Source organism: Nansenia antarctica, assembly GCF_963989245.1.
Source record: "Nansenia antarctica genome assembly, chromosome: 3".
NCBI lineage: Eukaryota > Metazoa > Chordata > Actinopteri > Argentiniformes > Microstomatidae > Nansenia > Nansenia antarctica.
Window position 1 is genome coordinate 45,156,370 of NC_137688.1, and position 14,322 is coordinate 45,170,691.

Below are 14,322 nucleotides of genomic sequence, written 5' to 3' on the forward strand. Positions count from 1 at the left end.
AGCGTCAGCTAAATGGCATATTATTATATTATATTACAACCCACCTCGTAAAGCGGTGATTACGCAAGGTAGTGCTATTATTATAATGGGAGCATAGTGTCCTGAAATGTATACTTAATGCCTGGAGTTTCTCCTAGATATGTTCATTGACTGAAAATAAAGATAGGTTACTTCCATCTGGCCCAAATCATTCAATGCTAAGGAGTAACCAATGGGTTAACTCGCAGCTTACGTCACCTTTACGTCTTTCATGTACACGGAAGTAATCAACACAAGAGGAACATCAGTCAGAAAGGACACAGACAGAACCAGGTTATTTCAATTTCACCTATTTTAAAACTCTACCAAATGTATACATTGTATAGATTGAGATCTAGCATGTTAACGAAGACGAAGGACCATTTTTAGATCGCCTTTCCTCTCGGATATCGGCCAGCCTGCTTTGTACTCGCTTGTGTGCCACGTTACCTGATCAAAAAGAGCCACACTCACTTGAGGTGGGGTTGTTGTTAAGCCGTCACTGGACAAACCCTGTAGCCAGTTGCATTGAAGTAAAGCTGATTGTTCCCCAGCCACCCCACTGCCAGTGGGTGTCCTCCCGTAGCCACAGCTACAGCCACACCTGTGCGCCACCATTACCTGGGCGTGTAGCACAATACGCACAGTCGTTTACCATGTGTGAATTTAGTTAGTCCAGTTAATGCTCAAATATTATGGAACATCTCCAAATAACTATAGAGTAGTAGCATTTTGTGCTCTAATACCCAAATCTCTCTCCATCCCTTCAACAACCCCCCCCCCCTTCTAAATTAAACTAAATCAACAGTTTTTTCTATCTCATTCTTTCCCTTCTGTAACCCCCCCCTCTCTCTCAGTCAGTCTGTGTGTGCATTGAGCGATGCCCCAGAGAGGATGGGTCAGACGCTGTGTATCTGCTCCCGTGGGTCCATCACCATCGACAATAAGAGATACTACTTCATCCAGAAACTCGATGAAGGGTAAGACATGACTTACTTTAGATACACCTATAGTATTAGTCCTCATATGATGGGGGCTTGGGTTACATGTATGAGGCTACATGTATCTACATGAGAGATAAAGGGTCCTGATGCAGAGATGGGAGTGTATCTCCGCTGTCTTTCATTCCTCCTTGTCTCTCTTTCCACTCCCCTATCTCTCAACCTGATTTCTCTCTCCCACTTCTCTGGCTCCCACCTTCCCTCCATCCCCCCTCTCAACCCCACTGCCAGTGGGTTCAGCTATGTGGACCTTGTGGAGGGAGTGCAGGATGGGCGTTTCTACGCCCTGAAGCGTATCTTGTGCCACGACCGCGAGGGGTGCCAGGAGGCCCAGACGGAGATGGAGATGCACCGGCTCTTCAGCCACCCCAACGTCTTGGGCCTGGCTGGACACACCTTTGTGGAGCGCGGGGGGAAGAGTGAGGCTTGGCTACTGCTGCCCTACGTCAGCGTGAGTCACCAAACACAGTTTTGGCTCACATATTGGTAATGCAGTAATGGAGAAGGAACTCTTAGGGCCGTTCACGTTTAGGGTAGGGGTGTCCCAATTCATGTTTCATCGAGGGCTAGGGGGAAGGGGGAGGGCTATCCACGGCTTTGTTTGGAGATTTTTCATGACCAGACTACCTATGATAGTCATGCATTTTTACATGTCTATTTCGCCCCTTTAATGGCATATGACGCCCGAAATTTAACAAAATTTCAGCCGCACTGTTCTATATGTCCTATATGTCCTGTCCTATATCAGTGCAGACTGGCAGGGTAGGAGCACAGGTTAATAGCCTACAGAGCACCGTTATTCTGTCGGTCTGACGGTCTGATAGTGAAGCATTGTTCTTTTTTATTTGATGACTTGTTTGATAGCGTAAAACTTAAGTTGTGAATTAATCGCGAGCGTCAATGCTTTTCTTTGACATTACTGATGACGTATCAGGGTCTGGAAGGGTTGTCCCATTTCATAGGGGGAGATTTCAACCACTACGGCTTGTGGCTCAGTTCGGAGGCCTCGCATCACTCGAAAATTAACCATATGGGTAGAATAGGGAATCGGGATCGGGCCTTAGTCACATACAATTTACTCCCTCTGTGTGCGTGCGTGTGCGTGTGCGTGTGCGTGTGCGTGTGCGTGTGTGTGTGTGTGTGTGTGTGTGTGTGTCTGTGTACACGTATTACAGAAGGGCAGCCTGTGGTCTGTACTGGAGAAGCTGAGGGACAAGGGCAGCTTCATGGCAGAGAGACGAATCCTGCACATCCTACATGGCATTTGCTCTGGGCTGAAGGCGATCCATGACAGAGGCTACGCACACAGGTACGGGACCCCCCGCACACACACACACACACACACACACACACACACACACACACAGTCCGCCCATCCATGATTGCTGCTGTGCACACAGGTATAGGCCTTATGTGTTATGTAGAGCTTTGTAAACGTTTTTCCTTGTCTCTCAGAGATCTGAAGCCAACAAATGTTCTCCTTGAAGAGGACGATCGACCGCTCCTGATGGACCTGGGTTCTATGAACCGGGCAAGGGTGGAGGTCAGGGGCACCAGAGAGGCCATGACTGTACAGGTGAGACCCAGTCCTGCTTCCTGTGGAAAGTTTGCTTTTGTATGACTCTATTGCTAAATCCCAAATGCACCCCTAGCCCCCACCTGCTATGCAGATTTGAGAGAATTAGACATCCCAACCAAACCGGAATAAGTAATATGGTATTTAGCTCAATCTTGCCCTCTGATTTACCAGGTAGCATTTTTTTCACCATCTTCATTACACCTAGCCAATCCAGAGATCCTCAGATCTCCACAAGTGTCTAAGGGGTACTGGCTAGGGGTCGATTAGGCATTGGGCATATGTGACTCTCAAATTGTCCACAATGGTTTAATTTCTGTTTGTGTGTTTGTCAGGACTGGGCAGCACAGAGATGTACGATCTCATACCGAGCCCCTGAGCTCTTTAACGTGGAGAGCCATTGCATCATCGACGAGCGCACCGACATCTGGGTAACCCCCCCGCCCCCCCATCACTTTTAGTTGGGTCCATGAAAGCTTACAGTATTACAGGCAGATTACGTGGGTTATTGGATACATTTTTCTCATGGACCAATCATCATTTTGACGAGAGTAGAGATTTACGTTTTGACTCTTGCCTCATAGTGCCTGGTGTTCATGCCTGTTGAACATTTATACAATGAAATGTTATGTCTCTTATCTCGCTCCCCTCTCTTCCCTATCTGCTCCCCTCTCCCTCCCTCCAGTCCCTAGGTTGTGTGCTGTATAGTATGATGATGCTGGAGGGGCCCTATGACCTGGTATTCCAGAAGGGGGACAGTGTGGCACTTGCCGTCCAGAACCCTGTGACCATCCCACAGCCCTGCAGGTCAGTCCCCGAGGCTAGCTGTCCTTAAGGCTAGCTGTACCCTATTCTAGCTGTCCTTATGGCTAGCTTTACTCTATGCTAGACGTACCGTATGCTAGCTGTTCCCTATGGCTAATTGTGTCTTGGCTAGCTGTACCCTATGCAAGCTATTATGCTAGCTGTCCTTAAGGCTAGCTGTACTCTATGGCTAATTGTGTCTTGGCTAGCTGACCTTAAGGCTAGATGTACTCTATGGCTAATTGTGTCTTGGCTAGCTGACCTTAAGGCTAGCTCATTGTACTCTATGCTCGCTGTTCCCCAAACATAGCTAGCTACATATTTGCAAAGTTATTTCTATCATAGACCTCATGGAAGCATCATGGAATCCCGAAATTGAGTCAATCAAAATGGAATCATTCGTAAGCCCCAGTGACTGGTCCTGAAAATGCGACTGTGTTTGTTGTTGTTGTTGTTGTTGTTATCTTCTCCAGTTACACGGAAGGCCTGCAGATGCTGCTGAGCTCCATCATGGTGTCCAACCCTCAGGAGCGCCCTGACATCAACTGGATCCTGGACCAGATCCAGGACCTGCAGACCTGCAGTCCCAACACCCAGACCAACATGGTATGATGGTCTCTCTCTGGCCTGGTCCAGTAGACCTATAGAGGTTGTTTCTGGCCTGGGGCTCTTCTCCCTCTTCACCTCTGGACACTGAAAACTTTGAAGTGTTTGAGCTCTGGACTATAATTGTCATGATGACACTGGGTTCATTGCCCCCACTACCCACCGCCACCATAACCTCAGGGGTACCCCCATGCTCCCCCTTCACCTGTTATGCTGCAATTGAAAACAGAGACACCATCATCATCTTGGTCACCCCTAGGCATCTATCACTCTCGCTCCTACACAGTGGATTGTCAGTCAATTCCACACGGAGCTGTTCTTGTGTAAATTAATGATACGTGAGTGGACACTGCAAGTGGCAGACCGCATGGGTTATACTAAGACACTGCAGGAGATGGGGATGTGCACAGGGCCATGAAAAGGAATTTGGAACCTTGTGGACATTGTGGAAATTCCCAGACGGTTGTCATAGAAACGGCAATGGACATTGCACGTAACGGACTCTGCCCTCCAAGCTTCAGAACTGATGACGGTTAAGCTTTAAAGAGGTTTTAGTCATGGGCTAGTCGTCACAATTTGTTGTTGGCATATTAGAAACGTGTTTTAAGTCCACTTTAATTGTATTTCCACTGTATTTTGTTATTTGAAGTCACATAATGAGATTGCATAATTATGTCGCGTTCCTAAGAATTACATTTGTATGCCTTATTGCCTGTATGTATCTTTGATTGCCGCTGATTTGATTGTCGCTTTGGTTCACTCTCAGGTTTTTCATAGTTTAACACAATTGCTTGATTTAAGGAACTTTCAAAACGAAGGATTGCTTTTGAAATCATTATTTCGAATATGCATCTATACAAAGAGAAATGGTATGTATCATTTATTCTATATGAATCATTTTCTTATGAAGTAGGAGTGTGTGTATTGATAATGGAGAATATTGCTATACATGTTTTGTTCAAGTTTTCTTTAGCAGTTTTGACTGCACCATAACTGCAAAGTCAAAGTTTTTTCCTTTTTTAATTTAACCATGTGTTTTAATTCAATCTATTATTTAAATGTGTTGCTAAGCTTCTAAGCATCTTTCATTACTTTTGAAATGCATTCTTCCCTCTCTAATTTTTAAGGTAATCCCTGATCTGGAATGATGGATTTGGTGAAAGCAACATAGATGTAACATTGCTTTCGCCCATCCAATCATGTGATCCGATCAGTGATTACCTCACAGAAAGCAGGAAGGATGCTTTAAAAAAGGGGGGAAAAAGAAAAAGGGAAGTGTAAGAGTGCTCTGTGACTTTTATTCCACTAGGGGGAGATGCTCCCTCTCAAAATGGTTTAAGCTGAGGTCTGAGTTGAGGTACAGAGTCTCAAAATGTGAATGTTAGAAAAAACATGTTCTCTGACCAATACATGGAAATAAAAAGGTACTTATATGCAATATGCTTCAATAACGGACATTCTTTTCCCTATGCCTATTACACATGCACCCTGGTTAAAGGGTCAATTTAAGATTCAATAGCAAAGTGGTCACCCCACCAACAGATAGGGAAATGGGGGCTGCATTATACAGCAATGGAGCTGGGGAAATCTCAAATTCATTCTTGAGCTATGGATGCATAGACTGACTGTCCATGAGACCATGTTTTGAAGCTGTACAGCGTTTGTGTCATTGGATTAAAACAATCTTATATTATAGGCTCTGATGGGGTAAGACAGTTGAACTACGCCGATTGAAGAGTCAAGAATCAATCGATCTATATCATTAAAAAGTAAAAAAGAATGTATGTACCAATCCCAGATTACAACATTTTAATGTTTTTTTATTTTAAAATGTTTAATCAAAGATAACATGGAAGACACCCACTGACACAACGGGCCAATCAGAAGAAAACACAAGGAGGTGCTATTAGTACAGTATCACAGCCTTGGATTACATAGAGAGGCAGGCAAACTAACCCTGACTTCCCCTGTGTAGGTGTGTAGGTGTGTAGGTGTGTGGGTGTGTGGGTGTGTGGGTGTGTGGGTGTGTGGTGTGCTCTTGCGCATGTTAACACGTGCGTGCACTTCTATGTGTGTGTGCACTTGGAGGTATGAAACAATTATCAGAAACTGTTTAGATAGCTCGATTTACGACCCTTGGGGTCGTGGAGGTCAAAGCGATGTCGTACCTCACTCTTTGTCCTAATCAATCTCACTGGTGACCCCCAGAACACACACACACACACACACACACACACACACACACACACACACACCCAGTGTAGGAACGACCCATCATAAACCGCATACACATAAACACACACATAATACACAGAAAGAACAACTGACCACAAACACACACATATACTGAAAATACACAAACTGCATGATTCATTACACTTTAATTAACGTTTCTCCCAACTGTACCTCCTACCCCCGGCCCACCCATATCCCAGACTCCCCTGGGATTGTATTCATTATGCAGTGGCAGTGTTTATGGGTTCAGGAGGGGAGGAGATGCCCCCCCCCACCCTCATCCAAGCAGCACCTTTATATTCACCATCATCTGCCTGTGAGGGCCTGAAATGATGTCATGCTATACAAGCACAAGGTCAACGCAATGCTGGCTTCCATTTTAACACCCAATTTCCATTCCTTCTTCTTTGTCCATCAATAAAGGCGATGAGCAGTAAGGCAGCAATCAGGTTTTTCATAGTGGCTTTCTTTGTGCAGGTGTGAACACACAACAAGTGTACGTTTTGTAGGTGTGTGTTTCTTTGTTTGATTGATGCGTGTGCGTGTGTGTGTGCGTGTGCGTGTGAATGCGTGTGTATGGTGTAGGTGTATTTCATTGTGTATTTGAAATACCGTAATAACTCCCCACTCACTGCAGCTCTCACACCATAAACCATCTGTGGGCTTTATTGATTTGGTGATGAATCAATTAGTGAATTATTTAATTAGCCAGACATTATGGGTCAGCGCTGAGCTTCTCCCACCCTGCCGTGTACCCAGGTCTCTCTAAATCACTACCTGCCTGTGTGTGTGGGTGTGGGTGTGGGTGACATGAATACGTTTGATACCAGATTGTTTATGCACACCTACTGTGGATTATTTATTTATTTAATTTTATTTTTATATTAAAAGACCAGACGAATTAAAATTCTAAATTTAAAGATGGTGTCATACCTCTACAGTTATCGTAAGTAGAGATGAATTGCAGTTTAGATCCAGCTCCTTTATATGCCTACATCCAAAATGGATGGAAAATAATAAGATAATATATTGTATAGTAAGTGTATAATATCCTGATATAGGACTATCCCTTTATAGTACCTCAGTACCTCTGCAGTGATACCCTTTAAGCCTTACTTCAACTGTGACTCAAAACAGATTCAAAGTGGCCTTGATGCCATAAGACAGAAAACGTATGGACGAGATTACATCCGCCTCATTGAGTCTCTGAGTTATGAGTTATGCTTGTGGTAGTTTTTTTTCTAAGAGCTGCTTTTTGCATGCTCATTAATTCCGGTGAGTGTTTGGGTTAAAATGCATAATGACTTCATTAAGGGGGATTGGCGTAATCAGGAAAGGTATTGCCTTAATTACTGGCGTAGCGCCAGGCCAATGCTCTCTCCCCTGGACCCATGGAAAACCTGTCCTGTCTGCTCCCCTCGCTAATTTAATTAAGTGTACAAAATGCTACGTGCTAACGTTGCCCCCCGGGGCAATTATGGCCGGAGAGATTGAGAGATCCCCCCACCGGGGGTATTTTACTCTCTGGCAGGCGATTGCTTGTGTCAGTTAGCTGATTGCATTGATTATATTGATTTGTAACAGCTTTTCGGGTAATTTCATCTGCAAAGGTGAGAGCAACACGTTGGGCTCGAGGACTTTTTTATTCATTCGTTCTTTATTTAGGCCTGCGCCTGTTTTTTGCCAAGTGATTAGATGAAAGTGGAGCTCAACAATAAGTCTTTTTGGGGGAGGGAGGGTGGTGGAGGTGTAGAGGAGGGAGGATCGATCGTTTTTTATTTGCCACAGGGTCAGCACAGGTTGGGTGTTATTGCTTTTAAAGGCATCACAACTCTCACCGGCAGCACAGGAATGTGCTGATGTAGGCAGGAAAGTGGCATAAACAGGCAAACAGGACAAGATCGGACTCACGCAAACACACCTACCGGTTACACACACACACACACACACACACACACACTAGTGCACACACATGCTCAATGTGCCTAGCCTGCAGGTGCATGCTGTATACTCTCACGATTCCCTATTCTGCGTAACAGACAGCCATAGCTGTTCTACACTGTTTCTATTTGAACGTTCTTTAGCATTGCACCCTTTAGAATTAGCCCCTGGGTACATGCCCACATACCTCCTTGCCCCCTTAGTGAGAGCTAGCATCTAATAGGTGGATGAGGAGTTCATTAACGCAGATTAAGAGAAAGAGACGACAAGATAATCCCGCTGTGCCATGGTTGTTGGGGGCATAGTGGAAGTGGGCAAGATCAAATTAGCTGATTAAGCAGTCTCCCCCCCCCCGTCCAACCAGCAGCAGTGATTGATGGATGAGGGGGTGGGAGGGGGAGTGTTTGTGTAGCTTGTCAGAGAGTTGCTGTGAATGAGTGAAATGTCTTCATCAATTTGGATCCATTACCATGTCAAAAGGAGAGGATGGTGCTTAAAGGAGGAGAGGAGACTAGAGGGGGAGGAGAGTCGAGAGGAGCTGTGTGTGCCCATCTGTACACTGCAGGTGATCAATCTGACACACACACACACACACACACAAACACAAACCAATGTCATTGTCATCATTCCACACCCCCTCACAAAACAAAACGGTATGATCTTAATCAGGCACTTAATTACATACAAACTGCCATCACCACCATCCTCATCATCAGTATTCAATTATCATCTTCAGTACTCATCTTGTAATTTCCATGCATGCACCCAGGGGCTAATTCTAAAGGGTGCATTGCACACTAAAATCTAGTCAAACAGCTCCACACGCACAGACACACACACACATACACTGGGCATCTTTGGCCCTGGCCCCGCCCGAGCGGGCCTGTTTACCGTAAGCCTGTTTAATTTTCCTGAAATAGGGCTGTGACAGCTCTGTCATGCTGATGAGATGGTGCTGAGGAGAGTGGCAGCTTGTCACAGCCCGTCCCATCTGTCTCCATAGTGCTGACCAGTCTCTCTTCTCCTGGCTGTCAAACCATCACATCACCTACCAGCACTCAGGCCTCAGTTAGCTACAGTACTTTGAAATAGAGCCCATATTCAGATGTGTGTGTGTGTGTTATTTTAGCTCATCCTTTTTTATTACATTTGAGCTTTTATTTACCATGCATAGTCTCTATGTGAGTGAGTGTGTGTGCGTCTGTACAATACGTATCTGTAGATGTGTGTGTCTGTATGTGCACCTGTAGGTGTGAGCGCCTGTAGGTGTCCGTGCATGCGTGCGTGTGGGTGTGTGTGCACTTGCACCCGTCCTCCGCCTATCCCTCTCCTGGCACTGGCATTTGTGGCTGATTGACGTTGTCGAGGACTAAAGCAATAACAGAGAGCTGTTTTTTATTTCACCTTTATTGATTGTTACGGGTCCCCATATCACCTGACCTGGCACAATTATGCCAATTGGATAGCTCAGTGACACCATAAGGTTGTAGGACAGTAAAAAAGAGAGAGAGAGGATGAGAAGAGTGCAGAGAACTGGCGAGAGTTGAGAGAAAGGGAGGAATAGAGAGGAAAAAGGGCGGTGAAAGAGAGAGAGAGAGAGGGTTTTGTGTGTGAGCGAGAGGGAGGGGGGGGGGAAGGGTGAGGCAAGGCAAGAAAGATGAGGGAAAAACACCCTGTTCAAGGAATGCATATTACTTAGGACATATTACTTACTGTAGATCAAACAGGATGGGGGTTCGAAATGTTAGTGATGTCATTACCTGTCTGTCATGTCTGGCTGCAATAAACGTCGAGCCATTACATAAATGAGGTGTTGACGTGCCACTCTCTGCATGCATGAATATACGCACACACCACAAACCTGTGAATATAATTTCTCTGTTGTCTGTTTTCAGGTTGAAATGATATAACATACAGTATATTGGAAGTAGGGGTTCAGTTCCTCAAGCAGGCATTTCCTTGGTATGAAAATAACACCAGACACCCTTACAAGTACATAATGCTTTTTTCTTACGCTTTATTTTACATAAATAAATGGATGAATATAAAGAGATACAAATAGAGAAAGAGAAGAGGACATTTGGAGGAAGAGGAATTGAACCTACTGTATAACGTTACTGAGGTACGGTAAGCCTGTAAAGTGTGCACCAGTGGAGTCTGGTGGAGGTAGAAACCGGATGACAGGCTCATTGTAATGCATGGGATGGAATGAGAAATGGTATCAAACACACGATTTCTACATCCACCAGCCTCCCCTGGTGTGCACGTGTGTGTGCATGTGTCTGAGCAAACAGAAGACAGAGCCGCTCTGATTAGGCCTCAGACAGCCTGAGACTAGATTAATGATGCCTGTTCCTTTGATACTGTCACCCAGATGAATCGCCAGTGCTTAGCCCCCCTTTGAACCCGGGGCAGCAGGAGAACCTGCACAAAAGCTGGCAACATGGCACTGCACCAATTCAAACACTCATGGGTGCCATTTGCAAATGTCACTCTCTCGAACACTACACATATTCATTATTGTATTGTTAACAAGCTGAGAAAATGTGCCTTTGCTCTGAGTCAGCATAAAACATGTCTGTCACTCCAAGAAGTAGCCTCGATTGAAAGGTCAACAGGTTTGGTAAATACCAGATGTATTTAAAAGGTGAAAAGAACACCATCATAGTTCAATTAGCTCAAACACTCCAGGGAAAGTCAATAAGATTATTCTGTGTTTGCTTCCAACAAATAATTCACCGTTGGAAGCTTGTATCAGAGCTGCGGACGTTGTTTCATTTTTCTGGAGATAAAGGGGATTAGCTTGTTGCTTTGCAGTGGCGGTATTCATCTGGATAGGCAAGGCCATTGTACAGTGTCAATATTATTGGATTATTGTCGGATACTGTATATGTGTGAGTTTAGTGTCAGGTCAGATGCATTGCGGATGTAGGTGCAGCCTGTACTTCGTCTCTCAGACAAAAAGCTTGAAACTCCTGATCAGTAATAAAGAGGCAGTGTAATGGAAATGGTACTAAACAGTACTAAAATCCATTTAACCCAATGAGCACCAGTCTCACCTTGCTATGTATGGATTTTACAGTGCAGAGGTGGGAGTCCTGTGGGGCTGGTTAGTTTGGAGGGGGAGAGAGGGGGATGATTGTTTCCCGTGTCTAGGGAGGAACTGCTGTTGGGGGGGTTTAATTAGAGCAAGTGCATGCCTCCCAGCCTTGTCCCCCACTCCACATTACAACCTGCTGCCAAGGGTTAACTGGCCTGATAAATGGGATCTGCCACAAAAAAACACATTCACCGCCTACTGCCTGCTTGTCTGTCCCCCTCCCTACGCACACACACACACACACACACACACACACACACACACACACACACACACACACACACACACACACACAAATTCATATAGACACACATACTGTATCTATAGACACAAACATGTCCACATTCAGTATGAAGGTGCACACACACACACACACACAGGCAAACACACACACATACACACACACACACGCACACACACACACAAGCAGGAATATACTGTACCTGTATGTATGTTCAGTGTATGTTCAGTCACATTCTTTTAATGCAGTAAAGTATACTGTATGCCAGAGACACAAACCCACACACACACACACATGCACATGTGCACTCACCCTGTGCACCGGGGTCAGCCTTGTAAGACGGTAATTGAAAGATGCCCAAACGAGCACTCGTTAAGTGCCTGATTGGGCAGAAGCCTTAACGACCCGGGATGGCGCAGCACCATGACATCTGGTGACTGGGCGTAAAAGTGGAACTAGCGTCTCCATTAGCTTTGAGTGGCTGCATCTGGCTCTGCCTCCACCCTTCTGTCCTCCGATCAGTGTTTAACCTCCACTCACTCATCTGGCTCTGCCTCCACCCTTCTGTCCTCAGATCAGTCTTTAACCTCCACTCACTCATCTGGCTCTGCCTCCACCCTTCTGTCCTCAGATCAGTCTTTAACCTCCACTCACTCATCTGGCTCTGCCTCCACCCTTCTGTCCTCAGATCAGTCTTTAACCTCCACTCACTCATCTGGCTCTGCCTCCACCCTTCTGTCCTCAGATCAGTCTTTAACCTCCACTCACTCATCTGGCTCTGCCTCCACCCTTCTGTCCTCCGATCAGTGTTTAACCTCCACTCACTCATCTGGCTCTGCCTCCACCCTTCTGTCCTCAGATCAGTCTTTAACCTCCACTCACTCATCTGGCTCTGCCTCCACCCTTCTGTCCTCCGATCAGTCTTTAACCTCCACTCACTCATCTGGCTCTGCCTCCACCCTTCTGTCCTCAGATCAGTCTTTAACCTCCACTCACTCCCCATTTGGTTCGTTTGCATTGGCAGCAGTGTGGTGAGATTCACTATCTACTGGAGAATGGCAGGAGACGAGGGGGTCTTTTTTTAAGTAGATGTAGACTGCATATGTAAAATGTAAATGTATACATGCAAATATTAATTCATTTTGTCTTGCATGTTTTGCGTTTGCATGTTTGTTCGTTTGTCTGTCTTTCCAAAACCAAATATGCAAAAATCTTCTGCTCTTATGACCTTTGCTTGGGTGTGTCTGTGTGTGTGTGTGTGTGTGTGTGTGTGTGTGTGTGTGTGTGTGTGTGTGTGTGTGTGTGTGTGTGTGTGTGTGTGTGTGTGTGTGTGTGTGTGTGTGTGTGTGTGCGTGCGTGCGTGCGTGTGTGTGTGTGTGGGACATGCCACCAGTGTGCGTCTCTTCATAAATCTCCAGTCTTAATCAAAGCAGAGGCCTGGTCCATTAATAACCCCTGTACTTGGCCTGACGACAGAGCACAATGTGCCTAATGGAACCATTTATTTCCATAATGCTGCATTGTCACTGCAGCCACGAGGCTTGTGACACAGAGATGAGGGAAGGAGGGTGTGAGGGAGAGGAAAGAGAGAAGGAGAGAGCAAGGGGAGGGAGAGGGGAAGAGATCCAAGTAGGAGATGAGAGAGAGAGAGATGAGGAGAGGGAAGAGAAAGGGGGTAAAGAGAAACATAGGAGGAGAGGTGGAATGAAAGAAAGAGTGAGAAAGGAGGAGAAACAGAGTGGGGGAATGTGAGAGAAGGATGAGGAAATAAGGCAAAGAGGGACAGGGATGACCAAAAAATTATTTGAGTAGGGACAAGAGAGGAAAGTCAGAAAGAGAGGGGGCAGAAAGGTTGCAGGCGGAGGAGGTAAAGGCTTAGTAGCGATCTAATTAGTGAATGAAGTTTAGTGTTGGTGGCACGGGACGCAACATGAGGGGAGATAAATTGACCATTGACAGCTCCAGCCTTTCAGCTTGTCAAAAGCCCTGACAGAACGGCCAATTAAGGGATTGCTAATTCCTCCGTTAGCCCCGATCTGGGCCGGTCCCGTCCCACCCTGGCACCACTGGACCACTCACCAACAGAAAATATTCCAACACAGACTCAGCCGGACAATGAGGGAAGGGGTAGAGAAGCTGGAGGTGAACCAGAATAGATTTAGAAACCAACACACATACAGTACAGTTGATTCCATACTGCAGAGCATCTCTCTCTCTTTCTCTCTCTCTCTCTCTCTCTCTCTCTCTCTCTCTCTCTCTCTCTCTCTCTCTCTCTCTCTCTCTCTCTCTCTCTCTCTCTCTCTCTTTCTCTCTCTCTCTCTCTCTACTTTTCTTCTTTATGCCTTCTCAACTGTAGTTGCAACTAGCATCTGTTTTTATAGATCTTACTTTTGATGAGTGTGATGTGTGGCTGTCTCACATTCTTAAGTTGAATGCACTTACTTTGTTAGTCGATCTGGGTATAAGTGCTAATTTACTCAAATATAAATTGTAATGTAAGAATGCATGCATGCTTTTCCAGACGCACATCGTTCCCCATTGTGAGTGAACTGACCCCACTGATTAAACACACCTACTGACTAAGGAGGTGGGGCCACTCATTCAAACCAATTAGACAGCAGGACAGAGAAAGAGCTCATTGACCTCTCACCTTTTAAACAGACCCCTATTTGGAAGATAGGAGGAAAGGAGGGAGGACGAGTGAAGGATGGAAGGAGGGCAGAGGAATGAAAAGGGGACATTGACAAATGTTTGAGGAGTGATGGTTAGAATGTTACACGCATGCAGTACACACACATGC

General features: G+C 45.6%; 1 protein-coding gene across 1 annotated transcript; it reads left to right on the top strand.

Annotated features, from left to right (window-relative positions):
- Positions 1-291: 291 nt before the first annotated feature.
- stk16 (serine/threonine kinase 16) lies at positions 292-5,340 on the top strand. Its single transcript, XM_080527778.1, has 8 exons — positions 292-312; positions 876-998; positions 1,251-1,470; positions 2,195-2,328; positions 2,475-2,595; positions 2,931-3,026; positions 3,281-3,402; positions 3,873-5,340. Exons 2-8 carry the CDS (start codon positions 913-915, stop codon positions 4,009-4,011), a joined length of 918 nt encoding a protein of 305 aa, XP_080383904.1. The 5' UTR covers positions 292-312; positions 876-912; the 3' UTR covers positions 4,012-5,340.
- The last annotated feature ends 8,982 nt before the right edge of the window (positions 5,341-14,322 follow it).

Bases quoted from the DNA above. Each gene is read 5' to 3' on its own strand.
- stk16 (XM_080527778.1), top strand. From the start codon at position 913: ATGGGTCAGACGCTGTGTATCTGCTCCCGTGGGTCCATCACCATCGAC. The intron at 1,471-2,194 runs GTGAGTCACCAA...CACGTATTACAG, and splicing joins TACTGCTGCCCTACGTCAGC to AAGGGCAGCCTGTGGTCTGT. The intron at 2,329-2,474 runs GTACGGGACCCC...CTTGTCTCTCAG, and splicing joins GACAGAGGCTACGCACACAG to AGATCTGAAGCCAACAAATG.